Here is a 27,199-nt window from a genome sequence, read left to right as displayed (position 1 = left end):
TGTCAGATGGAACCTTTGGAGTGTGGTTCAGGAGTGGGATACATTCATTGCAGGATCTATATGTAGACAATAATTTTGCTTCTTTTGAACAATTAGTAAATAGGTTTAATATCCCTAGATCCCACTTCTTTAGATATCTACAACTGCGAAACTTTATTGCCTCTCATTCCAACTGCTTCCCCTTATATCCCCAGGTATCTTTGTTAGACTCCATCTTCAAGATGGGGGAAAAACTTAAAGCAGATTATAGGTAAGATATATGGCCTTCTCAATCTATTTAACTTGTCAACTTTAGATTATCTCAAACACAAATGGGAAGAGGATTTAAGTGAACAGATCCCAGATGCAGTGTGGCAGAAAGTTATTAGGAGGATTCACACATCATCTATTTGTCAAAGACATACAGTTGTACAATTCAAGATAGTGCACCGGCTTCATTGGTCAAAGGTTAGGCTGTCCAAAATTAGACCGGAGTTAGACCCTACCTGCGATAGATGCAAACAAGCTCATGCAACTCTACTGCACATGTTTTGGACATGTCCAAAACTACATCACTTCTGGCAGTCAATTTTCAATACTCTTTCTAAAATATTAATGGAACAGATAGATCCATCCCCTCTTACTGCTTTATTTGGTGTCACTTCACAGGCTGTGAATTTAAGTAATTCTAAGTCCAATATGGTGGCCTTTTGTACACTACTGGCCAGACGTCTGATCCTGCTCAGGTGGAAAGACCCTCTTCCCCCTTCATATTCCCACTGGATCAGAGAGACTATGCAACATCTGAAGCTAGGAAAAATAAGATACTCTCTCCAAGGGTCTGTTTTGAAATTCTACGCAACCTGGCAGCCTTTCTTGGCTTTTGTGAATCAAATGGAAGCAGAAAATGTAACCCTGTAATACATATGAACCCCTTACTTTTATTGTCATGTTTTTTTTTTTTTTTCTATCTCTGCTATGTTTGCTTACTTGACTCACCCTATCAACAAGTACATGAGATGACTATCTTTAATTTAGCGGTACAGGTCTGGTGGGTGGCTGGGTGGGTGGGGGTGTCCAGGGATTAGTTTCTGTTTGTATTTTGTTTGTATTTTGCATACAGTGAAAACTTCAAATAAAAAGACCTTGTTCAAAAAAAAAAAACAGCAGAATAAAACAGAATAAAAGTTAAGTCAAATTTAAAACATGGAGAGACTGTAAAAGTAAAGAGTTTAAAACATGTAGAGATGGCAATATTAATAATTTAGCAGAAAGCATCTGAAAACAGCTTGGTCTTTAGTCTAGATTTGAAGCTGCCAACAGCAGGAGCATTTTTGATGTCCTCTGGCAGTTGGTTCCATAGCTGTACTGCATAGTAGCTAAAAGCTGCTTCACCACACTTTTGCCGCTTTTCCACTACAAACGCGGCTGAGCCGTGCCGTGCTGAGTCGAGCTGAGTCGAGCTGAGCGGGGCTATTGGAGTTGCATTTCGACTACAACCGCGCTGAACCGTGCTGGCTGGAAGTGGGTGGACACATTGGGTGGAGTTAGCGAAAGTGGGTGGACGTCACGTGATGTCGTTAAGCAGCGCAAACAGTGACATCAGTGACCTTTTAAGCGGTAGTCTCACGACCCGAATAGTAAACAATAAACATGGAGGACATGGAGTCGTTAGTGTTGCTGGTCTTGGTGCTGCGGCTTGTTGTCACCAACAACGCCAACAGATACTGGCAAGAGCGTATAGATGAGGCGAGGCGCATAAGGCTTCAGAAATTCTCGTAATTCGTAATTATTCTTCTTCCGGGTTTGCGGTGTTTACAGATCCCAGCGTGCTCGCGGGGCGTGTGTGGGCATGTGAGGACACTCCTCCTCACCAATCAGTGCACAGGGGAGTGTCTGCTCACGCCCCCAGCCTCACTCGGCTCGCTTTGGCTCGCTTCAGCCCCACTCCAAAACCGTGCGAGTTTTAGGGGCTAAGCAGGGCTGAAGCGAGCTGAGTCGTGCTGTTTTTTAGTAGTCGAAACGCGAGCCGTGTCGGGCTGAAGTGAGCTGAAGCGAGCTGAAGTGAGCTGAAAAAGGGTAGTGGAAAAGGGCCATTTGTTTTAACAACAGGTTTTACCAGTAAATTTTGCTGCTGCGATCTGGTAGATCTGATTGGGTTCGGCCGCCACAACATATCAGAGAGGTAATTGGGCCCTGTACCGTTTAGAGATTTGTACACCAGCAGCAATGCTTTAAAGTCAATTCTGTAGCTTACTGGAAGCCAGTGAAGGGACCTTAGAATCGGAGTAATGTGCTCTGTTCTTTTTGTTCGTGTGAGAACCCTCGCCGCTGCATTTTGAACCAGCTGAAGTCGTTTGATGGTCTTTCTTGGCAGGCCTGTGAAAAGGCCATTGCAGTAATCAACCCTACTAGAGATGAAGGCATGTACAAGTTTTTCCAGATCATTTTTTGACACAAGTCCTCTTAGTTTGGAAATGTTTTTTAGGTGATAAAATGCCGTTTTGGTGATTGCTTTCATGTGCCTGTCAAAGTTTAGCTCGCTGTCAATGAAAACACCAAGATTTTTAACCATTTCTTTTGTTTTAATCCCCTTTGTGTCAAGAATAGTGGTAATCCTGAGTCCTTCATCTTTTTTTCCAAATAGAATTACTTCTGTTTTATCTGTGTTCAGCTGAAGAAAATTTTGTGACATCCAGTTGTTGATTTGATCGATACACTGGTAGAGACATTCAAGGGGGGCATAATCATTAGGTGATAGAGCAAGATAAATTTGGGTATCATCTGCATAGCAGTGATATAAAATTGAATTGTTCTTGATAATTTGCCCAAGTGGGAGCATATAAAGGTTGAATAGTAATGGTCCAAGAATCGACCCCTGGGGGACACCACAGGTCAAGGACATTGACGCTGAGGTACAATTTCCCATGGTAACAAAGAAGCTTCTATCTTTTAAGTATGATTTTAACCAATTGATAACTTTACCAGTCAACCCAACCCAATGTTCAAGTCGATATAGCAGTATGTTGTGATCAACAGTATCAAAAGCTGCACTGAGAGAAGGATCAAGCTAGCGTGCCTGACGGTTACCGCAATTTAGAAACAACCAAAGCCTAAGCTCAGAGTGGAGTACCTGTGTGTTAAGAGAAGGTTGTGGACAGTATAAAGGAGGTGCAGGGAGGTAGAACGCAGTAGGAACCAGAGCAGTGAATGAAGACGCATGCTCCTTGGCTGATTCCAGCAGCTTGGCGAGAGGCCGTGACACAACATCCACCTCTGCCATGACCGACGCCTTCAGGATTTCCTGTGCGGACACGTGGAGCACCTCCATGTCCTCGACCTCCACAAGATCTTGTATGAAAAAAAAAAAGACAGACAGGTGGCTAAAGCAACAGCCATCATGACATCACTCCGTATTGTTAAAACACATAACAGTCAATTATGCAGAAAAATGAAACTAAATAAAGCACAAACCTGGAAGGCTTTTGAAGGCCTTGTCTTGTCTATCAGATGAAGCTTTGCAGTCCAATAATGACTCCAGCTGAGTCTGGAAGATAAACCCAGGCTGCAGCTCTACAGGAAGATGCAACTCTCTCCATTTCAACCTACAATAAAGTGCAAAAACTATACTATGACCTTTGAAACATTTCGGTGAGATAAACCACACTCTGTGAGTCTGTTAGCCTTTAATAGGATTTGACTGTAGCTCCGTTTGTACTTAAATATATTGTCCCATGATTTAATAAGCGCTTCGGAGTTAACGCATTACATTAAATATACACATTTCATTCTTTTTTCATGAATCCAACACGACTGCGTTGAAAAATTCATACACACAACCAGAGGTGGACAGTAACGAAGTACATTTACTTGAGTACTGTACTTAGGTCCAGGGTGCGATTTGTCAAAAAACCAGAAGGGGGGATGTTTTTTTTTTAATCATGAAACGTCACAAAATTAAGGTAACAATAGGCTAACGGCTCAATAACATCCAATGATATCAAATGAATAATACTAAATGAAAACGAACACTAAACCAGAGATAGTAAATTCATCTTCCTATCTCTCTGACTAAATACACGAACACAACAAAGTTCGCATTGCTTGTCGCGTTGCTGTGATGTTTCTCTCCCTACGGATTAAATGAACAGTGACTCGAAAATCACTAAAATACATGAATACTAAATGAACAGTTTGCTCTGATGGCGCAGTTCACATTGTGCGCAGCTTTCCGATTTAAACTGTTTTTTTCTCATCCTTATACTTCCTGTTTCGTGGACTGTAACGGATTTGCTTATTTAGTAATTTTAATACAGAATTTACTTTGAAATTATAATCAGACACTCCAACGTCCCCCCTAAAAAAAAAAATCGGCCGTGAAAAAGGCGGCATCCGCCAAAAGGTGCGCTGTTTGCATCCCTGCATAGAACGCAAAGATATTGTTATTATCTGCAATGTATCTATTTGCTGGGGACGTTCGTGAACATCAAAGCTGCCACTTCGGGTCATTTTGAAAGTGAGTGCAATGTAGACCATAGAAAACCGTGTCACAACATGCCTGTCATGTCAACTTTATTTTTGGTTTGTTTGTTTTATTGACGGGGTTGTCCCCGAGGATTTTTTTTCAGCAGAGATAAAAACCAGAGGGGGGGATGATCCCCACCATCCCCCCCCAGCAAATCGCACCCAGCTTAGGTCCACTTTTTGAGGTTTTTTTTTTGGAAACTTGTGACTAACTTCACTACATTTGAAAAAGCAAATATTGTACTTTTCACTCCACTACATTTCTATTAAGGTCCTTGTTACTCGTTACTATGAAGCAAGCTCTGAAAGTGGATGTTTTTTTCTTTGCTTTTCTAAAACGTGATTGGTTTTTTCACAGGTGACACTGAGACAGCCGATCAGTAATCACTAGGGTCACGTCACATCTATAGACTGTATAAAATCAAGTTCAATGATTGAACACGATCGGTTGATGGCAGAATGGAAGGAGGCGGTTCTTCCGGGGAATCCACACACCCATGGCTTTACCTAGAACTCATGTTTCAGTTTTCTGAAAGGATTAAAGATTCGTTTCGTTTGAAATGTTTGCCGAAAACGAACCACATCACGGCCTACAAAAACTCATCATCCAACCTGCGGAAGCATATTGAGGTCTGTAAACGTTTTATTCCAAGAGGAAGCTTGCAACGAAGTTGTCTGTGCTTTTAGAGCTAGCGATAACGTTGCAAACGTAGCTATGCAGTCTGGTTAGTCAAATGACTTTCTATGGATTTGCCCACCAAGTTGCCGTAGCCTTGTCCACTGCTAACATTAACACACAGCTAGTTAACTTGGACACTGTTAGCATGTAAAAACAAACAGAGTTACGCTAACATGAATAACGTTAACTTGTCTGAAGTCCTTTCAGAAATAGATTTTTACATAAAACATTTCTTTTCTAGTCACGTTAGATATACCCAATATAATTTCGAGTTTGAAAAGAGTTTGCTAGCATGTCGGGTGGAGTTTCGCTGACTAGCTAGCTTAACGTTAAACCACCATGATGGCACAGCATGCTTTCATTTTGTGAATTCACATTTCTGTCTTTGGTAACGGCGTTAGGTTTTGTCAGCGTTGTGGCAATAATACAACGATGCGTTGACAGAAAATGTCCTTTTAATACTTAAGTACTTTTCAAAGCAAGTACTTCAGTGCTGAAGTAAAAATTTGACTGGACAACTTTCACTTGTATTTGACCAGTGGGATCTGTACTTTGACTTAAGTAATGAAGTTGGGTTCTTTGTCCAGCTACGCACACAACTGACTCACAGATTGGTATGGATGCAATGTTGATAAATATAGAGCCAAAGTGTGTTGCGGTCAGTCAGTAAGCAACCTGCTGAAATCATAGTGCAGTCTGCAGTAGGTGGTATAAGCCAGACCAAGAGAGGCAGCCATCTTCCAATCACCCAAACTCTGAGCCAACCATGCTGCTTCGGGAATCAGCCCACCCACCAGGAGGAGCTCCAGTGCATACTCTACTGTCCACACACCCGAGAGGTGCTGCGATCTCACGGCGGCCGCCACCTGCCTCTGACAGAGAGCCACCGTGCGTTGCCCTGTCACTGTAACAACAATCCGGATTGGTGAATGAAACGCTGAGACCGTTTGTATTGTGATATCTGTTACCCTTACAGAGTTGTTACTCACACTGTGGCAGATGTAAAGGAGGCAGGACGTCCACGTTGTGTGGTGGGAAGATGACCAGTGGCTGGTTGGTGAAGTAAGATGCCATGAACCTGCCGAGAGACTGGACCACAGCACAGGCAGCCTCGCTGTTCACCCGCTGTGGGAGCCACAACTCAAACGGAGTCTCGTCTGCGGACGGTGAGAAATAATGGATATTAGATTTAATACAGTGGTGCTTGAAAGTTTGTGAACCCTTTAGAATTTTCTATATTTTTGCATAAATATGACCTAAAACATCATCAGATTTTCACACAAGTCCTAAAAGTAGATAAAGAGAACTCAATTAAACAAATGGGACAAAAATATTATACTTGGCCGTTTATTTATTGAAGAAAATGATCCAATATTACATATCTGTGAGTGGCAAAAGTATGTGAACCTCTAGGATTAGCAGTTAATTTGAAGGTGAAATTAGAGTCAGGTGTTTTCAATCAATGGGATGACAATCAGGTGTGAGTGGGCACCCTGTTTTATTTAAAGAACAGGGATCTATCAAAGTCTGAGCTTCACAACATATGTTTGTGGAAGTGTATCATGGCACAAACAAAGGAGATTTCGTGTATCATGGCACAAACAAAGGAGATTTCTAAGGAGCTCAGAAAAAGCGTTGTTGGTGCTCATCAGGCTGGAAAAGGTTACAAAACCATCTCTAAAGAATTTGGACTCCACCAATCCACAGTCAGACAGATTGTGTACAAATGGAGGCAATTCAAGACCATTGTTACCCTCCCCAGGAGTGGTCGACCAACAAAGATCACTCCAAGAGCAAGGCGTGTAATAGTCGGAGAGGTCACAAAGGAGCCCAGGGTAACTTCTAAGCAACTGAAGGCCTCTCTCACATTGGCTAATGTTAATGTTCATGAGTCCACCATCAGGAGAACACTGAACAACAATGGTGTGCATGGCAGGGTTGCAAGGAGAAAGCCACTGCTCTCCAAAAAGAACATTGCTGCTCATCTACAGTTTGCTAAAGATCACGTGGACAAGCCAGAAGGCTATTGGAAAAATGTTTTGTGGACGGATGAGACCAAAATAGAACTTTTTGGTTTAAATGAGAAGCGTTATGTTTGCAGAAAGGAAAACACTGCATTCCAGCATAAGAACCTTACCCCATCTGTGAAACATGGTGGTGGTAGTATCATGGTTTGGGCCTGTTTTGCTGCATCTGGGCCAGGACAGCTTGCCATCATTGATGGAACAATGAATTCTGAATTATACCAGTGAATTCTAAAGGAAAATGTCAGGACATCGGTCCATGAACTGAATCTCAAGAGAAGGTGGGTCATGCAGCAAGACAACGACCCTAAGCACACAAGTCGTTCTACCAAAGAATGGTTAAAGAAGAATAAAGTTAATGTTTTGGAATGGCCAAGTCAAAGTCCTGACCTTAATCCAATGGAAATGTTGTGGAAGGACCTGAAGCGAGCAGTTCATGTGAGGAAACCCACCAACATCCCAGAGCTGAAGCTGTTCTGTACAGAGGAACGGGCTAAAATTCCTCCAAGCCGGTGTGCAGGACTGATCAACAGTTACCGCAAACGTTTAGTTGCAGTTATTGCTGCACAAGGGGGTCACACCAGATACTGAAAGCAAAGGTTCATGTACTTTTGCCACTCACAGATATGTCATATTGGATCATTTTCCTCAATAAATAAATGACTAAGTATAATATTTTTGTCTCATTGCTTAACTGGGTTATCTTTATCTACTTTTAGGACTTGTGTGAAAATCTGATGATGTTTTAGGTCATATTTATGCAGAAATATAGAAAATTCTAAAGGATTCACAAACTTTCAAGCACCACTGTAAAATCACAAAAAACGTCCAAGATTAAAAAAAGATTAATTTTATGTGAAGATACTTGAAGGATAGGCTCACGTTTTTTCATATAACTATCTGCAGAAAACGAGGTAGGTTTCAATTCGTAGCAATTTTAGAATTCTTCCGAACCTTACCGACAATATCTTCTACAGTCAGTAGCTGCTTGACCATGGCGTCACACAAGGCCTGGGCCTCCCTTAATCTATACTGAAACAGCTGGCCAAACAGAAGCGCCAGACAGTAGCGCGTCTCCAGGAAGACCGTCCTTGGCCCAGCTGCTTGGAAAAAAAAAAAAAAGACAGGTGCTTATGACAGCAGAACATGGCTACGTAACCTAACCTCATCGCAAAGGATATTCACCGAAGTTAGCATGACGTAGTAAGAAGCATACCTCGCGCTCTCTCTTCCCACAGCTGGTCTCGCCAAACCTGGATGCACTCACTGTACTCACCAGAAATGAAATGCTCCTCTCCTGGATACAGAGAGAAACAGAATTTCCTGACTACAAAACAACGATAAAACAACAGGGGGGAAAAAAAATGACGAAAAAAATAATAATAATAATAATACACTGATGAAGTCCGTCTTAATTATCTTAAAAAAAAGTTCACTGTTCGTCTGAGTTGAACCTGTTATGCTGTACAGGGCAGGACCTTCCTCCAGGTCGTCTCCGGCTTTCTGTAGCGATTCTTGGATTTGAGAAATGACCTTCGACATGTTCTCCAGTTCTTTATTTCGATTCACTAAACTACTATCGCTCCGTAACTTGTTCTGGAACTGCAAGGCTTGTCCGTAGATTTCTCGCCATATTTCCACCAATCTAAAAACCAGAGATCATCCATTCATAACATTAGCGAGCATTCTAGACTCGAGCTTTATCAATTAATTCGGAGACAATCTTTAAAAAAAAAAAAAATCAGCAGTACCTAACCGAGGGTTTGTTTATATCTGATATCCGAGAGCTCACAGTTTCAGCATCCTCGTCATCCTGTAACAGCGGGATGGAGAAGATGTCTGAGGGACAAGGAGGGCCCTTTTCTCGCTGCACTGCTTTCTGAGATAGACTGTGCGTCTGGTCTAGAACCTTAGATGCTGCCCGGAGGACAAAAAGAGCTGCCATGAAGTTCTGAGAGGAACAAACGGCATGCAAGGATGACGGGAGAAAAAGATTAACAAAACGTCGAGCGAGATCCAAAACGACCCCTAGGCAGCTGGTGCCACCTTGGTGGGAGGAATCCCATGGCAGAAAGGACAGTAGAGACCTGAAAAATTCAAACACGCCATCTTGTTTGTAAGGCAGTATCAATGGATTGGCAATCCAGAGAAGGCGAGCTAAGCGAACAGCGCAGGTGACGGTGTATTTCAGCATACGCTCTCGTTGATCCATAGCACCACCGAGAGAAACACCAAGAGCCCAGGCGGTTAGCAAACTCCGCTGTGCCCTGGTCAGTTCCTCCAACAGAGCCGAGGAACCTCGGTCTGAATCTTCCAACTCAGCCTCGGACTGGGCATGAAGGGTGTCAAACATTGAGGCGAATTCTAGCCGGCCCCCGTCCTGCATCACCGAGCCGGCGCAATGATCATCATCCGAGTCATCACCGTCGTCATCCTCAATCTGACAAAACAATTATAAAAAGATGAGAGAAGCTGATAGTAAGGAACGATGAAGTCATGCATCACCTCCCAAAATCCTCATGCAACTGATCTTCGGATTACCCTCTCGGTCATCAGCCTCGAGCCTCCTGTGCTTCTTCCGCTTCGTAAAAACAGAGGGAGCATCGATTCAGGCGTCTCTCTTTCTTTCAGCACCAACAGACTGGCTGTGAACTTCAGAGTGGACATGGACTCCAGTCTGGACTTCACCTGGGGCTGAACAACCACACATACATACATACATGGTATTTTTCCATCAAAGACAGAGAACAGCATGTTCGTACCATTCAGGCCCTAGTCTGGTTAACACCAGACCATATCACAAGTGAAATATGGTCTGGAATCCGTCTATTGAATTTCTCGTAGGGGAGGTGTGGTTTACGATTGTCAACGGCCGTTTATTGGACGTTGCGAATGTCTATCATTTGGCGTATACGTAGCCCATGGCCAATCATGGCAGTTGTACCCGGTGACGTAGTTAGAGCGACGAAGAAGAGAAGGAAAGAGAAAGAGAAGGCAAAACAAAAATAGGAAAACAATGGCACCGAACGATTACTGCCGTTTGTGCAAGACAAAGCTTGATCGAAAGTTTGGTTCGTATCGCTCGCCGCCATGTTAAACGTGATCCGTAAACAGTCCCAAATAAACTACAAGCTTCCGTTTGTCGAGTAGTACGCGTCACCGTCTTTCCACCCCTCCCCACTCTCTGATTGGCTCCCTAACTCAGGCGAGCCTTTAGACCATAGTTTCCATGCTGTCTTTTCAGATCGGAACGATTGTGCAAAGCAGCATGGGATTTCCCAGGCTATTCAGGCCCCAACTCACCAACTCTGAGTGGATGATCTTGCGCAGTCTCTCCAGCGCCTGAGTCGTCTCCATCAGGACGCTGCTCATCAGTAAGGAAGAGGCAGGCCGGCTGGACATGTTCAGCGCCGTCACCATGTAGCCGTCAGACACAATGAGACAAGGCAGCCTCGGGTGCCAGGTCACAGAATAACGCTGTCTCATCGGGTCACGGAGAGACACGCTGGAGCTGGACAAGGCGTCATCTGGTGGCTGTGAAGGCACTGGAGGTCTGTCAGGAGCGACATAAGCCGTGTTAAACATACAGTAATTTACGAAGAAAGAAAAACTCTTTTTGCGTGAAGGTCAAGAGTTTCCACATTATTACACCGAAGTTCTACTGCTCCTGTACTTACATGAGCACAGAATGGCCATGCTGGAAGAGGAAAGAGAGAGAGTGGATGACTAGAGATGCAAGAAAAGAAAAGAGAACGATGGTAAAAGAGGACAGGGATAAGAACAAGAAAATCAGAATGAATATCGGTGGAAAAGAAAATGAGCAATGACCTGAAATAGCACTGTGTGGAAGAACATTTCTTCTATCCACATTCACTGGATATGAGCAATCGTGTGCTCTGATTGGCTACTCTACGACTAGGCTATCAGCTCATATACCGTGAGTAGAGAAAAACAAAATGGCGGAGCGTGTCGTTGAACCAACCGAGGACGAAATAAAAACCACTCGAAAACAAAACCCAACAAAATATGGAATAAAAGTAGTTGATGGTAAGAACTTAGCTTTTTAAATTTTTTTCGCGGTCCGGTTTCCATCAAATCGTGCGCTCTGATTGGCTCGCAAGCGGTCCGGAATCCTACGATACGGACCCCGGTTACAGACCTTTGGTGACTCGCTCGTTCACAACGACAAACATAGTAGCAATTTTTTGCCAACGTTTATTTTCGCATTTCTCAGTATAATAGCATTAATTTTACAGCATGGATAGCGATAACGACAGTGTTCACAGCGAAAGCGAGTTTTATTTTTGGAACATTCCGAGCTGACGTAGCTTGTCAAACAGGATTTTGATGAGCTTGTAGCAGGTTTGTTTCTGTCAGAATTTGGTAAAGAAAAAAAATGTATATATTATTTGCCAGCTTAAGCCAGTATCTCACTGGGCTGCGACAGTCTGCGACTAGTTGGAGACACAAAAATTGCGATAAAATATGCGAATTAGTGACAATTTTCACTTGGAATCACACTGAATTGATATTCGCATATTATACCGCAACTGTTGTGTCTCCAACTAGCCACAGGCTGTCGCAGCCCGGCTTTCCCTTGGCAGGCAGGGAAGTAGAGGAAGCCTCACGGAAACTGACTTGAGAAGGGTTCGCGACGGCTTTGCGACACCAGCAACACATTTGCAGCTATTTTGACACTTTGCGACTCATGTGAGGAAATTGAGAAGCCCCGCGAATGTTTCAACACACTTTTGAAACTCTCTCGCGAATGATGGTCGCAAGCTGTCGCAACCCAGTGAGATACTACCTTTAAGGTCGGTCCATTTCGTGAAATACCGTGACCTCGGCCCAGAGGCCTCGGTCAGTATTTTCAAGACCTCGATCACGGTACTTCACGACACGAACCGACCTTAAGCTGGTAAATTATATATATATATATATATATATATATATATATATATATATTTATTTATTTATTTTTCAAGAATTATTATAAGGGCGGCACGGTGGTGTAGTGGTTAGCGCTGTCGCCTCACAGCAAGAAAGTCCGGGTTCGAGCCCCGTGGCCAGCGAGGGCCTTTCTGTGCGGAGTTTGCATGTTCTCCCCGTGTCCGCGTGGGTTTCCTCCGGGTGCTCCGGTTTCCCCCACAGTCCAAAGACATGCAGGTTAGGTTAACTGGTGACTCTAAATTGAGCGTAGGTGTGAATGTGAGTGTGAATGGTTGTCTGTGTCTATGTGTCAGCCCTGTGATGACCTGGCGACTTGTCCAGGGTGTACCCCGCCTTTCGCCCGTAGTCAGCTGGGATAGGCTCCAGCTTGCCTGCGACCCTGTAGGACAGGATAAAGCGGCTACAGATAATGAGATGAGATGAGAAATAAAAATGCTGTTTCTCAAAATCCAGTAAATGTGGATAGAATAAAACAGTTATTACATGGCTTATAGCCAGCTCGGCGGTACGACTCGATTTCGTGGAATAACTTAATTATCCATGAATATAATTCAAAGCCCACTTGTCATATTTGAGACCAAATTTAAACAGACGAATTCTTGAATCTGATGGTCAGATGGTTTTGAGTAATGACGGTAGTTCCTGGCTGCATAGGTTTATATTAAAAAGCATTCATTCTGTTACAGTGTTGTTGTTTCTATAGTAACAGCTGACTGTATGGTGGTGGAATTGCACTTGTTGGCAAACTGAATAAACCACTTCGGGGTTTGGTGTTATTGGAAAAAAAAATAATAATAATGAACTTGGGATGAATCAAACTTGAAGTACTACAACTCTGCTCACCTGTAAGTGACTAATGGATGAAGAGGAAGGAAGTGTGCGGGGCCAAACTCAATATCACACCCACTCGTGGACAGAGAGACCAGCCCTCCTAATCGAGCCAGCATCAAAACAGAGCCTCTCTTCAGTATACACACTAGATAGAGACCTTCCGGCGTCCAACTCGCACAGCTCACCCAGTACGACCTTCAGCAACAGACAAGCCGTCAATTTTTTTTTTTTAAGCTTAAAGTGCCATTCCACCATTGGATGTATTCTTTGGCATAAAATACAATATATTTTATGACAACATGACTAGACAGAGAAATCTTTTAGCTTCAAAATGATATATCGAACATAATTTTTTGACAACGACAAGTATATTAATTTTGCGACCAAAGTCACCTACCCTTTTAATTTCCGCGCGGTCGTGAAACGTGATGTCATCGGCAAGTTCCCCTTCTTGTGTACCACGTCACATGTTACGTGGCACAGATTATCAGCAATGGCGGATAGAACGCGATTTCCACTTGTCGATTGCTGTGCCGATATTCACCATCGACCGTTTCCTTTGGGCATCACTTGCTATTTTCCTTCGCTTCTTTTCCGAAGCTGACAATCGCGTTCTATCCGCCATTGCTGATAATCTGTGATAATCGGTACACAAGAAGGGGAACCTGCCGATGACATCACGTTTCACTACCGCGTGGAAATTAAAAGGGTAGGTGACTTTGGTCGCAAAATTAATATACTTGTCGTTGTCAAAAAATGATGTCTGATATATCATTTTGAAGCTAAAAGATTTCTCTGTCTAGTCATGTTGTCATAAAATATATTGTATTTTATGCCAAAAAAATACATCCAATGGTGGAATGGCACTTTACGTACAAATAAATCCTCCTTCTTCCATCATCTTCACTCACCTCACATATTTGGGTGGAATCGAGAATTTTTTACTGCCACATCCTCCTAGTGAGCTGGATACGGTCACAAAGTTCTGCACGCTTATGAATAATGCCTGAGTAGCCTGTTCATCATAAGGACATATTAGAAACGCTTCCTGATAATGGCGAAATGATACATGGTTCAATCAATAACGGGACAACTCGTACACATTACCCTTGGGTCTTTCTGGTTAAGGATTATTGCAAACAGTTGTCCATCGGGCGAGAACGCCGGTACTAGCGCACCTCTTGACTTCACAGGCCGACACGGAGGCACGAGATGGCCGAGAGGGTAGGATTTAGTGACCCAATTGACACTGTATTCTTTCAAACTGGAGAAAAGACAAAAATTTTTATTTAATAATTAATGCGCAGTTCGACTGAGCATTTTGCTTTCCAGCTGCTTTTAAAAAAGACAGAGTCCAACCTTTTTTGCCACGTCTCTTCCCATTGAATCTTCAGGAAGGTGACAATCAGGTGTTCTCCAATAGTGAAGACAAAAGCACTCAGGCACACATCACCTACAGCCTGGATAAAAGCACAGGGAAGAAAAAAAAAACAGCAGAGAAAGTTTGAAAAGATGTACTGATGGACTTTTTACAGTACGCAAATGTTTATTAATGCGCGCCAGAAAACAGCCAAACCTCAGCGGCGCTCACCTGGCTTTGGACAAACACGCAGTGAAGACACGCTTCCTTGTCTTTCACAGAAGGAAGCTGTGACGTTTCCGAGGGTGCTATCTGACTCCAGCGGCCCTTGACGGTGTTATCCCGAAAGCTGTTTAGCTCCTGAGGCACCAGGCATTCCCAGAGGAAAAGCTGTCCTGTCAAAGAGGCCACGAGAACCCTCCGTCCGTCCCCTGAGACCAGCAGAGACAGGCGCCGGGAGTTCGCTACACATGTGGAAGACAGATCTGGGTCAGCAAGAGACTTTTACATGAAGCTGAAATGACATTTCAAGTCATACAAATTCACACACAGAGACCTTTAGCAGCAGAGGTCAACTCATACACCGCAGGCACAGATGGGACCATCTTTAAAGAATCTTTGTCTCTGTTCCACAGAAACACCTCTCCGGAGACTAATATACCAGCGAGCCAGATACCTACACACAGCACAGAGAGATACACAAGATATTTGGAGATATGCACCACAACACAGAATCCCAATCCTGGTCCTGGACATGCCACTGTACGGGTGTTGGAAAAGAAGAACTTTATTGATGACACACTTGTGAAATTCCTCTCTGCATTTAACCCATCTGAAGCAGTGAACACATACATGAGCAGTGAGCGCACGCACACATACCCAGAGCAGTGGGCAGCCATGCTAACAGCGCCCGGGGAGCAGTTGGGAGGGCATTACTGCCCTTCTTGCTGCTACGTCCGATCGTTGCCTTATTTTTGTACAACCCCGATTCCAAAAAAGTTGGGACAAAGTACAAATTGTAAATAAAAACGGAATGCAATCATTTACAAATCTCAAAAACTGATATTGTATTCACAATAGAACAGAGACAACATATCAAATGTCGAAAGTGAGACATTTTGAAATTTCATGCCAAATATTGGCTCATTTGAAATTTCATGACAGCAACACATCTCAAAAAAGTTGGGACAGGGGCAATAAGAGGCTGGAAAAGTTAAAGGTACAAAAAAGGAACAGCTGGAGGAGCAAATTGCAACTCATTAGGTCAACTGGCAATAGGTCATTAACATGACTGGGTATAAAAAGAGCATCTTGGAGTGGCAGCGGCTCTCAGAAGTAAAGATGGGAAGAGGATCACCAATCCCCCTAATTCTGCGCCGACAAATAGTGGAGCAATATCAGAAAGGAGTTCGACAGTGTAAAATTGCAAAGAGTTTGAACATATCATCGACAGTGCATAATATCATCAAAAGATTCAGAGAATCTGGAAGAATCTCTGTGCGTAAGGGTCAAGGCCGGAAAACCATACTGGGTGCCCGTGATCTTTGGGCCCTTAGACGGCACTGCATCACATACAGGCATGCTTCTGTATTGGAAATCACAAAATGGGCTCAGGAATATTTCCAGAGAACATTATCTGTGAACACAATTCACCGTGCCATCCGCCGTTGCCAGCTAAAACTCTATAGTTCAAAGAAGTCGTATCTAAAGGTGATCCAGAAGCGCAGACGTCTTCTCTGGGCCAAGGCTCATTTAAAATGGACTGTGGCAAAGTGGAAAACTGTTCTGTGGTCAAACGAATCAAAATTTGAAGTTCTTTATGGAAATCAGGGACGCCGTGTCATTCGGACTAAAGAGGAGAAGGATGACCCAAGTTGTTATCGGCGCTCAGTTCAGAAGCCTGCATCTCTGATGGTATGGGGTTGCATTAGTGCGTGTGGCATGGGCAGCTTACACATCTGGAAAGACACCATCAATGCTGAAAGGTATATCCAGGTTCTAGAGCAACATATGCTCCCGTCCAGACGACGTCTCTTTCAGGGAAGACCTTGCATTTTCCAACATGACAATGCCAAACCACATACTGCATCAATTACAGCATCATGGCTGCGTAGAAGAAGGGTCCGGGTACTGAACTGGCCAGCCTGCAGTCCAGATCTTTCACCCATAGAAAACATTTGGCGCATCATAAAACGGAAGATACGGCAAAAAAGATCTAAGACAGTTGAGCAACTAGAATCCTACATTAGACAAGAATGGGTTAACATTCCTATCCCTAAACTTGAGCAACTTGTCTCCTCAGTCCCCAGACGTTTACAGACTGTTGTAAAGAGAAAAGGGGATGCCTCACAGTGGTAAACATGGCCTTGTCCCAACTTTTTTGAGATGTGTTGTTGTCATGAAATTTAAAATCACCTAATTTTTCTCTTTAAATGATACATTTTCTCAGTTTAAACATTTGATATGTCATCTATGTTCTATTCTGAATAAAATATGGAATTTAGAAACTTCCACATCATTGCATTCCGTTTTTATTTACAATTTGTACTTTGTCCCAACTTTTTTGGAATCGGGGTTGTATTACGCTACATATTTTGCACTACATTTACCTTTATTTTATACTATACTGGGTTTTGGTTTGTTGCACTTTCTTGCCTTTACTTTGTATTATTTCTTCCGCCTATTTGTTTGTAATTGGCATTCATGGTGGACAGCAAACTAAGAATTTCATTGCGCAAGAGAACATGTCCTTACTGTGCATATGACAAACACTTTGAAGGGCACCTCAGCTCAAGGCCGTCCCATATTAAAGGGCATATTCTGGACCAATTTAGTTTTTTTTTTAAATATGAAAAGTATGTCCCTTTACACACTCATCCAGAAGGGTAATTTTGCACAAGGCCATCTGTCTACAGCAGAAAAAAATCAAATAACAAAACGCGTCTGGAAAAATCCCAAGGGAGTCTGGAGCCAGATTCGTGACGTCACCTGCGGAAGCGCCAGCAGGCTGCGAGAGCTTTGCACGGTTTCAGTGCACAGCCTGTGTAGACCAAGCGCTCCCATTTCTCTCTCATTGTCCGGTCTTTTGGGAAACGATGAGTACTAATCCCATCAAGATTGGTGTTGCTACACCCTCCTACGATACATCCGTTAACCATTTTAATAATTACGCGATAACGTTGAAGAAATGTGCAGGAAACCACCAGGTCGTTTTCTCATAAACAAACCAGTGCTGACGTAGGATTCAGAAGGAGGCGTCCCGCACGCGACGTCACGAAAATCAATGTTTGCCGGGAAATCCAAACGCCAAGTTTTTTCAGAGGCGGACCAATTCGCCTCAAATGGCTTGATTTCAACTGAATTTTTCTGGTATTGCGCAAGGTAAAAAAATTGCACAAAATGCAGAATGTTACAGATATTTGACCAAAGTTTAATCTAAAGGTTGTTTTACAATCAGGGTACGCAAGCTAAAAATCACATTTAACACTTATCTTCAATATCAAAAGGCTTGACTAAATAAACTTGGTTGTTTATAGTAGCCCTGTGATAGCTCTATTTACCATGCAAAAAAAATGTGGTGATAACGTTATTTTTGGTGAATGTATGGCAATATATGTCATATTTAGCAAAATTACTCGTGTCATTTAGAAAAAGTGCTTTTTTGACCACAGGTAGCTCCAAAAGGGATGCACTTAAATCATTCTTTATACCATAAAACAAATATTTGGTTCCATATCATTGGAAACATGGTTAAGTTTTAATGTTCAATGCCAGTAAGTTTTCAGACTATTTTGATCAAATTAGTATGTCTCATCTCATCTCATTCTCTCTAGCTGCTTTATCCTGTTCTACAGGGTCGCAGGCAAGCTGGAGCCTATCCCAGCTGACTACGGGCGAAAGGCGGGGTACACCCTGGACAAGTCGCCAGGTCATCACAGGGCTGACACATAGACAACCATTCACACTCACATTCACACCTACGCTCAATTTAGAGCCACCAGTTAACCTAACCTGCATGTCTTTGGACTGTGGGGGAAACCGGAGCACCCGGAGGAAACCCACGCGGACACAGGGAGAACATGCAAACTCCGCACAGAAAGGCCCTCGCCGGCCCCGGGGCTCGAACCCAGGACCTTCTTGCTGTGAGGCGACAGCGCTAACCACTGCACCACCGTGCCGCCCCAAATTAGTATGTAATTGTGTCAAAAAAAAATGTCCTCTCCGAGACAGCTAATTTTTCAATATAAAATAACATATCTAAAATGATTTTCATCCTAAAATGTGGTCAAGATATTGGGACATAAATATTAGAGACAACTAACACAAAGCTTACAGCCTTATATTTAAAAGCACTATAGAAGTAGCGGATTCTGAATTGTCAAAAAAAATGTCCTCTCCGAGAATCACTTCATTGGTTTCTCCCATCTTATAGCAGATTACACAAAACTACCATACACATATGTCAAAAAATTACCTGAAATCTGTTCTTTAACTTGTCCTTCACTTAAAAACTGGTACAAGAACCAGTTTGAATCAATTTGAATTTTGGACCCCTGTGACACAAACTTTGTACCCTGATTGTAAAACAACCCATAAAATAGGAGATTGATCTTGCTCCTGAATTTACCCGTGATATGCCATTTAACCTAAACGCATGTCTTTGGACTGTAAGGGAAACCGGAGCACCCGGAGGAAACCCACGCAGACATGGGGAGAACATGCAGACTCTACACACAAAGGCCCCCGTCGGCTGCTGGGCTCGAACCCAGAACCTTCTTGCTGTGGGGCGACCGTGCAACCCAAAAACTCACATGTGCAGGAAAAAGGGTCGTCCAGGAGCAGTATTGGGGAAACTGTGTATTACGAAATGCTGTGAAATATCAATCGAGCTCAGAGCTCACCATTTTGAGAGCTGGACATTGTCAGTACGTTTGGTAGTAGTTGCTGCAGTTTTGGGATCTTCTTCTTGGTCTGTCCTGAGCGTAAACTGATTTCGCTGATTCGATTGTCATCCAAAAGAAAGACACCTTCTTTCTCCTGGAAAAACAAAACAAAAAAAGATATTTATAATCATGCTGTGGTGTTTGGTCACCATACACTGTCAAACATCAGCGACCCATTGAAAATGTACAGTGATGAGCCACCATGTTCGTTCAAGGACTTGACATACAATGAAAGGCTGTTCATCTGGAACTCCAACCACTGGAACACAGACGTCAGATATTTGACTTGGTCCAACTATACAAGTTTAAGAATGTACAAGCTATCATGGAAGAAGGAAATCATCTCCTGGTTCGTAATGAAACAAGGTACCAAACAAGAAATTTTGACAAGAACAATGTTGTTCCAATGGTGAAGTTCAAGTAGAATTACAACCCTGATTCCAAAAAAGTTGGGACAAAGTACAAATTGTAAATAAAAACGGAATGCAATAATTTACAAATCTCAAAAACTGATATTGTATTCACAATAAAACATAGACAACATATCAAATGTCGAAAGTGAGACATTTTGAAATTTCATGCCAAATATTGGCTCATTTGAAATTTCATGACAGCAACACATCTCAAAAAAGTTGGGACAGGGGCAATAAGAGGCTGGAAAAGTTAAAGGTACAAAAAAGGAACAGCTGGAGGACCAAATTGCAACTCATTAGGTCAACTGGCAATAGGTCATTAACATGACTGGGTATAAAAAGAGCATCTTGGAGTGGCAGCGGCTCTCAGAAGTAAAGATGGGAAGAGGATCACCAATCCCCCTAATTCTGCACCGACAAATAGTGGAGCAATATCAGAAAGGAGTTCGACAGTGTAAAACTGCAAAGAGTTTGAACATATCATCATCTACAGTGCATAATATCATCAAAAAATTCAGAGAATCTGGAAGAATCTCTGTGCGTAAGGGTCAAGGCCGGAAAACCATACTGGGTGCCCGTGATCTTTGGGCCCTTAGACGCCACTGCATCACATACAGGCATGCTTCTGTATTGGAAATCACAAAATGGGCTCAGGAATATTTCCAGAGAACATTATCTGTGAACACAATTCACCGTGCCGTCCACCGTTGCCAGCTAAAACTCTATAGTTCAAAGACAAAGCCATATCTAAACATGATCCAGAAGCGCAGACGTTTTCTCTGGGCCAAGGCTCATTTAAAATGGACTGTGGCAAAGTGGAAAACTGTTCTGTGGTCAGACGAATCAAAATTTGAAGTTCTTTATGGAAATCAGGGACGCCGTGTCATTCGGACTAAAGAGGAGAAGGACAACCCGAGTTGTTATCAGCGCTCAGTTCAGAAGCCTGCATCTCTGATGGTATGGGGTTGCATTAGTGCGTGTGGCATGGGCAGCTTACACATCTGGAAAGACACCATCAATGCTGAAAGGTAGATCCAGGTTCTAGAGCAACATATGCTCCCATCCAGACGACGTCTCTTTCAGGGAAGACCTTGCATTTTCCAACATGACAATGCCAAACCACATACTGCATCAATTACAGCATCATGGCTGCGTAGAAGAAGGGTCCGGGTACTGAACTGGCCAGCCTGCAGTCCAGATCTTTCACCCATAGAAAACATTTGGCGCATCATAAAACGGAAGATACGACAAAAAAGACCTAAGACAGTTGAGCAACTAGAATCCTACATTAGACAAGAATGGGTTAACATTCCTATCCCTAAACTTGAGCAACTTGTCTCCTCAGTCCCCAGACGTTTACAGACTGTTGTAAAGAGAAAAGGGGATGTCTCACAGTGGTAAACATGGCCTTGTCCCAACTTTTTTGAGATGTGTTGTTGTCATGAAATTTAAAATCACCTAATTTTTCTCTTTAAATGATACATTTTCTCAGTTTAAACATTTGATATGTCATCTATATTCTATTCTGAATAAAATATGGAATTTTGAAACTTCCACATCATTGCATTCCGTTTTTGTTTATAATTTGTACTTTGTCCCAACTTTTTTGGAATCGGGGTTGTACTACAGGTCTTCGTTCTTTCCAAGATCGATCGATCTGTGGAACAACCTCCCAAGCGAAGTGAAATGTTAAGTCTCTGTACAAATTCAAAACCTGCATTAACTCTTTCTGCTACACGAAACAAGCATTTTATCAAGCTCCATAAACTGTATTAATTATATGTAGGTTTAGTCATTTTATATGAGTGATTCCACGCTTATGGGTACTGAAATGGGGACATGAACTTATTTTTAAAAATTCACCTAAAACCATTTCTTTTTTTACCATCAGGTCACAAAACATGTAATCTTTAATGAATGATATGTTAAAAGATAATTTTAATTTTCTGAGATGTAATAAAAACATATTTATATGCCAAAGTCAAGCCTATGAGTTCCAAAATGATGTCTGTTCCATTACTTCTGTTACGATTGTCCATCTCGCGTCTGTTACAAATTAATTACAATCTAGCTCTATACCATGTTAATCTTATTGAAAGAATGTGTATGTTTATTCTACTACACATGTTTATTAATTATATTTGCTAAAACATCACCTTCCTATGTTTCAAAAAGTAATTCTACATTGTTAAAATTGAGAATATATATGTCCACAACACTTCTGTTACGTTCTGACTTTGGCATATAAATATGTTTTTATTACATCTCAGAAAATTAAAGTTATCTTTTAACATATCATTCATTAAAGATTACATGTTTTGTGACCTGATGGTAAAAAAAGAAATGGTTTTAGGTGAATAAGTTCATGTCCCCATTTCAGTACCCATAAGCGTGGAATCACTCATATATGTATCTCATTATTATTTAGTTAGACACCCAAATTAAGATTTACTTTTTTAGCCTAAATGAACTCCTTTTAAAGTACAAATTTGTTATTTCTTCAAATTAGTGTGTATATATTTTTGTCCTTTGTGGGAAGGGTTGGCAATTGGGACAAGAGTCCTGTCTCCTTTTCCAGTCACAAATTATTTATTTTTTGTTTCATAGTATTTTTTTTTTCTGTTTGATTTTTGTTTGTGTAAATAGATAATATTTTTGGTTTGTAATATTTTGCAACTGTGACAAACTAAACTAAACTAAAAAGGCACTTTCTTGTCAGCCCTCAGTGAATAAATCTGTCAGTCTCACCTTTCCCAGCCAACAAAATCTCGGCCATGGTTTTTTCCTCTTGATGCTGGACGACACCAACACCTCGAACTTCACCTCCATGTTTGGTGTCTATTATGAGAGACTTCAGATGCTCCACGTTTACTGCTTTTTAAAATCACTGAAACACTTCATGTTGGAAATGAGGACATGTTGGTTTGAGCTAGCTCGCTAAACACCGACAGAATTCCGAAATAACGGTCAGAAATTCACGTCCAGTGGTAAAATTATAAAATAATAAGCATGTTGGGAGTAAAAACAAAGACTTAAATTAATCTAAAACATTAAAAAGACTTACTGTACCGGGGGGGAAAAAAATACCGAGTCATGTTTGTTAGCAAAGAAGCTAGCAACCTGAGATGGAACCCTGTGATAGAAGCCAGGCGTTTAAACAGACCCAAAAAAAGAAGGAAAACTTTATTATTTATCAATAACGAATCAATTTCTGTTATTGATAATAAGTGTATATTTATCCCAAACACTCTAAAAACAAATAAAGTGAGTATTTGTATAAAATTTATAACGGTTTTTTTCCCCTTTCTTTCGAATTTCCCTCCACTTCCGGTACTACACAGATTCCCGTTTCGTTGCCATGGAACCAGACGCGTTCACGCCGACACGAGAGCGCGCAGCGAGCTCGCGCACAGGAGAGTGGTCCAAAAAAGGATTTTTTTTTTTTTTAAATAAAAATAAAATCAGCCACAAATCAAACAACCTATTTAATCCTATCATTTAAGAATTGTCCACCTTTTTCAAGGTAAACTGCTTAATTATGTTTTATAATTTTTTTTTATTTCATAATTTATGTCATTATTTCATTGGTTTTCCTGAGCCCATGTTTAACAGAGTGGTTGGTATAATGATGTCACCATTAACTTTTTTTTTTTATTGGTGCTATTGAACTATGTTACGTGTATTTTCTTTTATTTTTATAATGGACCACAATGGAAATAAATAAATGTGTCATCCATATATTATTATGTTATTTTCGCAACCATTTTAAGATTGAATAAACATATCAGAAATGTAATTTACTTCAAACATGCATCTGAGAAAGAAAATGTTCCCATCAGCGCATTAAAAAGTAGAATGTTATAACAGAATCAGAATCAAGTTTAGGGCGGCACAGTGGTGTAGTGGTTAGCACTGTCGCCTCACAGCAAGAAGGTCCTGGGTTCGAGCCCCGTGGCCGGCGAGGGCCTTTCTGTGTGGAGTTTGCATGTTCTCCCCGTGTCCGCGTGGGTTTCCTCCGGGTGCTCCGGTTTCCCCCACAGTCCAAAGACATGCAGGTTAGGTTAACTGGTGACTCTAAATTGACCGTAGGTGTGAATGTGAGTGTGAATGGTTGTCTGTGTCTATGTGTCAGCCCTGTGATGACCTGGCGACTTGTCCAGGGTGTACCCCGCCTTTCACCCGTAGTCAGCTGGGATAGGCTCCAGCTTGCCTGCGACCCTGTAGAAGGATAAAGCGGCTAGAGATAATGAGATGAGATGAGAATCAAGTTTATTCCAAAGTACGCTCTCACATACAAGGAATCTGCTTTGGTGATTGGTGCTTGGTGCTAGTGATTAAGCACTGTCACCTCACAGCAAGAAGGTTGTGGGTTCAAGCCCAGCGGCTGACGAGGGCCTTTCTGTGTGGAGTTTGCATGTTCTCCCTGTGTCTGCATGGGGTGCTCTGGTTTCCCCCACAGTCCAAAGACATGCAGGTTAGGCTAATTGGTGAAAGTGAGTGTCTGTGTGTCAGCCCTGTGATAGCCTGGCGACTTGTCCAGGGTGTACCCCGCCTTTCGCCCGTAGTCAGCTGGGATAGGCTCCAGCTCGCCTGCGACCCTGTAGGACAGGATAAAGCAGCTAGAGATAATGAGATGAGATGATGGACCACAATGGAAATAAGTAAATGTACTTTCTTGTGTCATCCATATATTATGTTATTTGCACAACCATTTTAAGATTGAATAAACAAATCAAAAAAGTAATTTACTTCAAACATGCATCTGAGAAAGAAAATGTTCCCATCAGGGCATTAAAAAGTAGGAAGTAGAATGTTATAATAGAATCAGAATCAAGTTTATTCCAAAGTACGCTCTCGCATACAAGGAATCTGCTTTGGTGACTGAGGCAGCATGGTGGTGTAGTGATTAAGCACTGTCACCTCACAGCAAGAAGGTTGTGGGTTCAAGCCCAGCGGGTGACGAGGGCCTTTCTGTGTGGAGTTTGCATGTTCTCCCTGTGTCTGCATGGGGTGCTCTGGTTTCCCCCACAGTCCAAAGACATGCAGGTTAGGCTAATTGGTGAAAGTGAGTGTCTGTGTGTCAGCCCTGTGATGACCTGGTGACTTGTCCAGGGTGTACCCCGCCTTTCGCCCGTAGTCAGCTGGGATAGGCTCCAGCTTGCCCCTGCACAGGATAAGTGGCTACAGATGATGGATGGATTGGTGCTTGAACAGTTAAGCTAGAAGTATTTAGCAAAGACAAAAACGTAGCTATATAGATAGAATAAATAATACAAAGTGGACAAATTTAAGGGTTATGTGCATGAGCTGTCGGAGTGTGTCCCAGAATGTGCAAAAATAGGTCATATGATGAGGATGGAGAAGAGATATGATATGAATGTGTGAGAAGAAGAGAATACGGTATGTGTAATGGGCTAAGTCAATAACCAAGCTGTACAGTGTGTTTCGGAATGTGCAATGCAAGTTCACAGAGTGAAGATGTATGACATGACCTTGAAACATGCAAGTTTGGAGACGAAGTGCATTAATGTTACAGATTGGAAGTGTGAGGTTAGAGTCAGTGGGGTCTCCGACCTTATTGATGAGTCCAGGTGCAGTGGGAAAAAAGCGTGGGTGTGAGGTTCTGGTTCTGATGGACCTCAACCTCCTACTAGAGGGAAGTGATTCAAAAAGTTTGTATCTGGGATGAGAGGGGTTGGCCACAGTCCTTTCTGCTCTCCTCAGGATCCTGGACTTGTACAGGTCCTGAAGAGACGGAAGGTTGTAGCCAATCATCCTCTCAGCAGAGCGAATGATGTCCTTGGAGATGGCAGCAGTGTACCAGACGGTGATGGAGGAGGTGAGGATGGACCCTATGATGGTGGTGTAAAAGTGCACCATCATTGTCCTTGGCCGATCAAACTTGTTCAACTGCCACAGGAAATCCACCCTCTGCTGTGCTTTCTTGGTAAGCGAGCAGGTATTCATCTCTCACTTGAGGTCCTGAGTGATTGTAGTGCCCAGGAAGCGAAAATACTCCACAGAGGTTACTGGGGAGTCAAACAGGGCGATGGGGAGGGTGTGGCAGAGCTCCTCCTGAAGTCTACAATCATCTCCACTGTCTTTAGAGCATGAAGCTCTAAGTTGTTCTGCCTGCACCAGGATACCAAATGGTCAGTCTCCTACCTGTAGGTAGAGTCATCCTCATCAGAGATGAGTCCAATGAGGGTGGTGTCGTCTTTACAGATTCAACTGGACAGGCATCAATTTTGAAGGTATTATTACAGTATTACTACTAATAATACTTTAATAAGATTGTGGATAAACAAAAGGCAGGTTTGTAAAGGATTAAAGGAAAAAAGGGACAAATACAAATTATGTGCAAAAGTATAACAGTATAAGAAGTTAGAGTTCTAATCATACAGCTTTTGGCTTTTTTGACCTCTCAAAGTTGACCATCCATCCATCCATCCATTATCTGTAACCGCTTATCCTGTGCAGGGTCGCAGGCAAGCTGGAGCCTATCCCAGCTGACTACGGGCGAAAGGCGGGGTACACCCTGGACAAATCGCCAGGTCATCACAGGGCTGACACATAGACACAGACAACCATTCACACTCACATTCACACCTACAGTCAATTTAGAGCCGCCAGTTAGCCTAACCTGCATGTCTTTGGACTGTAGGGGAAACCGGAGCACCTGGAGGAAACCCACGCGGATACGGGGAGAACATGCAAACTCCGCACAGAAAGGCCCTCGCCGGCCACGGGGCTCAAACCCAGAACCTTCTTGCTGTCAAGCAAGAGTGCTAACCACTACATCACCGTGCCGCCCCAAGTTGACCAGTACTCTGTAATTCCAAATGTAATAGATGTGAATTGTCTTCAGTATAAATAAATACACAGGTGATTATAGGAAATCATGTGCACTGATTGGTTGAGAGATTTGGATTATTCCTCAATAATTACCTCGAGTGACTCGGCAAAATGGCAGCCAATCGCCTTCACCGTAAATGAGGAAGAATTACAAATGATGAAAGAAAATGCTGTTCCTAAAAGCACGATTCAAAGGTAAGGTGGAATTGTGATTTATTTTATCTATTTCAAAAGGAAGTATTTTATGTGAGTCGGTGTAGATAAGTGATAAGTCTGTGCGCGCCGTAATTACATTTGCATGCCGCCTTTGAAGACTGAAATAAATTATTTTTTAAATACTATTTTTATTTTAAATTATCACCTGTGCTCCGGTTTCCCCCACAGTCCAAAGACATGCAGGTTAGGTTAACTGGTGACTCTAAATTGACCGTAGGTGTGAATGTGAGTGTGAATGGTTGTCTGTGTCTATGTGTCAGCCCTGTGATGACCTGGCGACTTGTCCAGGGTGTACCCCGCCTTTCGCCCGTAGTCAGCTGGGATAGGCTCCAGCTTGCCTGCGACCCTGTAGAAGGATAAAGCGGCTAGAGATAATGAGATGAGATGAGATTATCACCTGTGTGTCTATACTAGCTGTCCCAGAT

At 42.5% G+C, this 27,199-nt stretch overlaps 1 protein-coding gene across 5 annotated transcripts in view; it reads right to left on the bottom strand.

Moving 5' to 3' along the window:
- cplane1 (ciliogenesis and planar polarity effector 1) overlaps positions 1 to 23,027 on the bottom strand; it is a 65,983-nt gene extending 42,956 nt beyond the window's left edge. For 4 of the 5 annotated variants that reach the window (XM_060908843.1, XM_060908846.1, XM_060908845.1 and 1 more), the window contains exons 1-18: positions 22,452 to 23,027; positions 19,249 to 19,384; positions 14,904 to 15,023; positions 14,579 to 14,811; positions 14,347 to 14,447; positions 14,095 to 14,251; positions 13,899 to 14,002; positions 13,000 to 13,182; positions 10,510 to 10,759; positions 9,748 to 9,900; positions 8,958 to 9,646; positions 8,661 to 8,851; positions 8,423 to 8,503; positions 8,166 to 8,306; positions 6,172 to 6,339; positions 5,858 to 6,086; positions 3,454 to 3,584; positions 3,113 to 3,330 (exon numbers count right to left, since the gene is read on the bottom strand). In XM_060908843.1, the coding sequence (XP_060764826.1) occupies positions 3,113 to 3,330; positions 3,454 to 3,584; positions 5,858 to 6,086; positions 6,172 to 6,339; positions 8,166 to 8,306; positions 8,423 to 8,503; positions 8,661 to 8,851; positions 8,958 to 9,646; positions 9,748 to 9,900; positions 10,510 to 10,759; positions 13,000 to 13,182; positions 13,899 to 14,002; positions 14,095 to 14,251; positions 14,347 to 14,447; positions 14,579 to 14,811; positions 14,904 to 15,023; positions 19,249 to 19,384; positions 22,452 to 22,532 (3,366 nt within the window). In that variant the 5' untranslated portion in view covers positions 22,533 to 23,027. Of the gene's footprint in view, positions 1 to 3,112; positions 3,331 to 3,453; positions 3,585 to 5,857; positions 6,087 to 6,171; positions 6,340 to 8,165; positions 8,307 to 8,422; positions 8,504 to 8,660; positions 8,852 to 8,957; positions 9,647 to 9,747; positions 9,901 to 10,509; positions 10,760 to 12,999; positions 13,183 to 13,898; positions 14,003 to 14,094; positions 14,252 to 14,346; positions 14,448 to 14,578; positions 14,812 to 14,903; positions 15,024 to 19,248; positions 19,385 to 22,451 lie in introns of those variants that run through there. The other variant, XM_060908847.1, reaches the window with a different exon arrangement.
- Positions 23,028 to 27,199: the final 4,172 nt, after the last annotated feature.

The sequence above is a fragment of the Neoarius graeffei genome, chromosome 25 (genome assembly GCF_027579695.1).
Source record: "Neoarius graeffei isolate fNeoGra1 chromosome 25, fNeoGra1.pri, whole genome shotgun sequence".
Lineage (NCBI taxonomy): Eukaryota > Metazoa > Chordata > Actinopteri > Siluriformes > Ariidae > Neoarius > Neoarius graeffei.
This window is presented reverse-complemented; position numbering and strand designations above follow the sequence as displayed.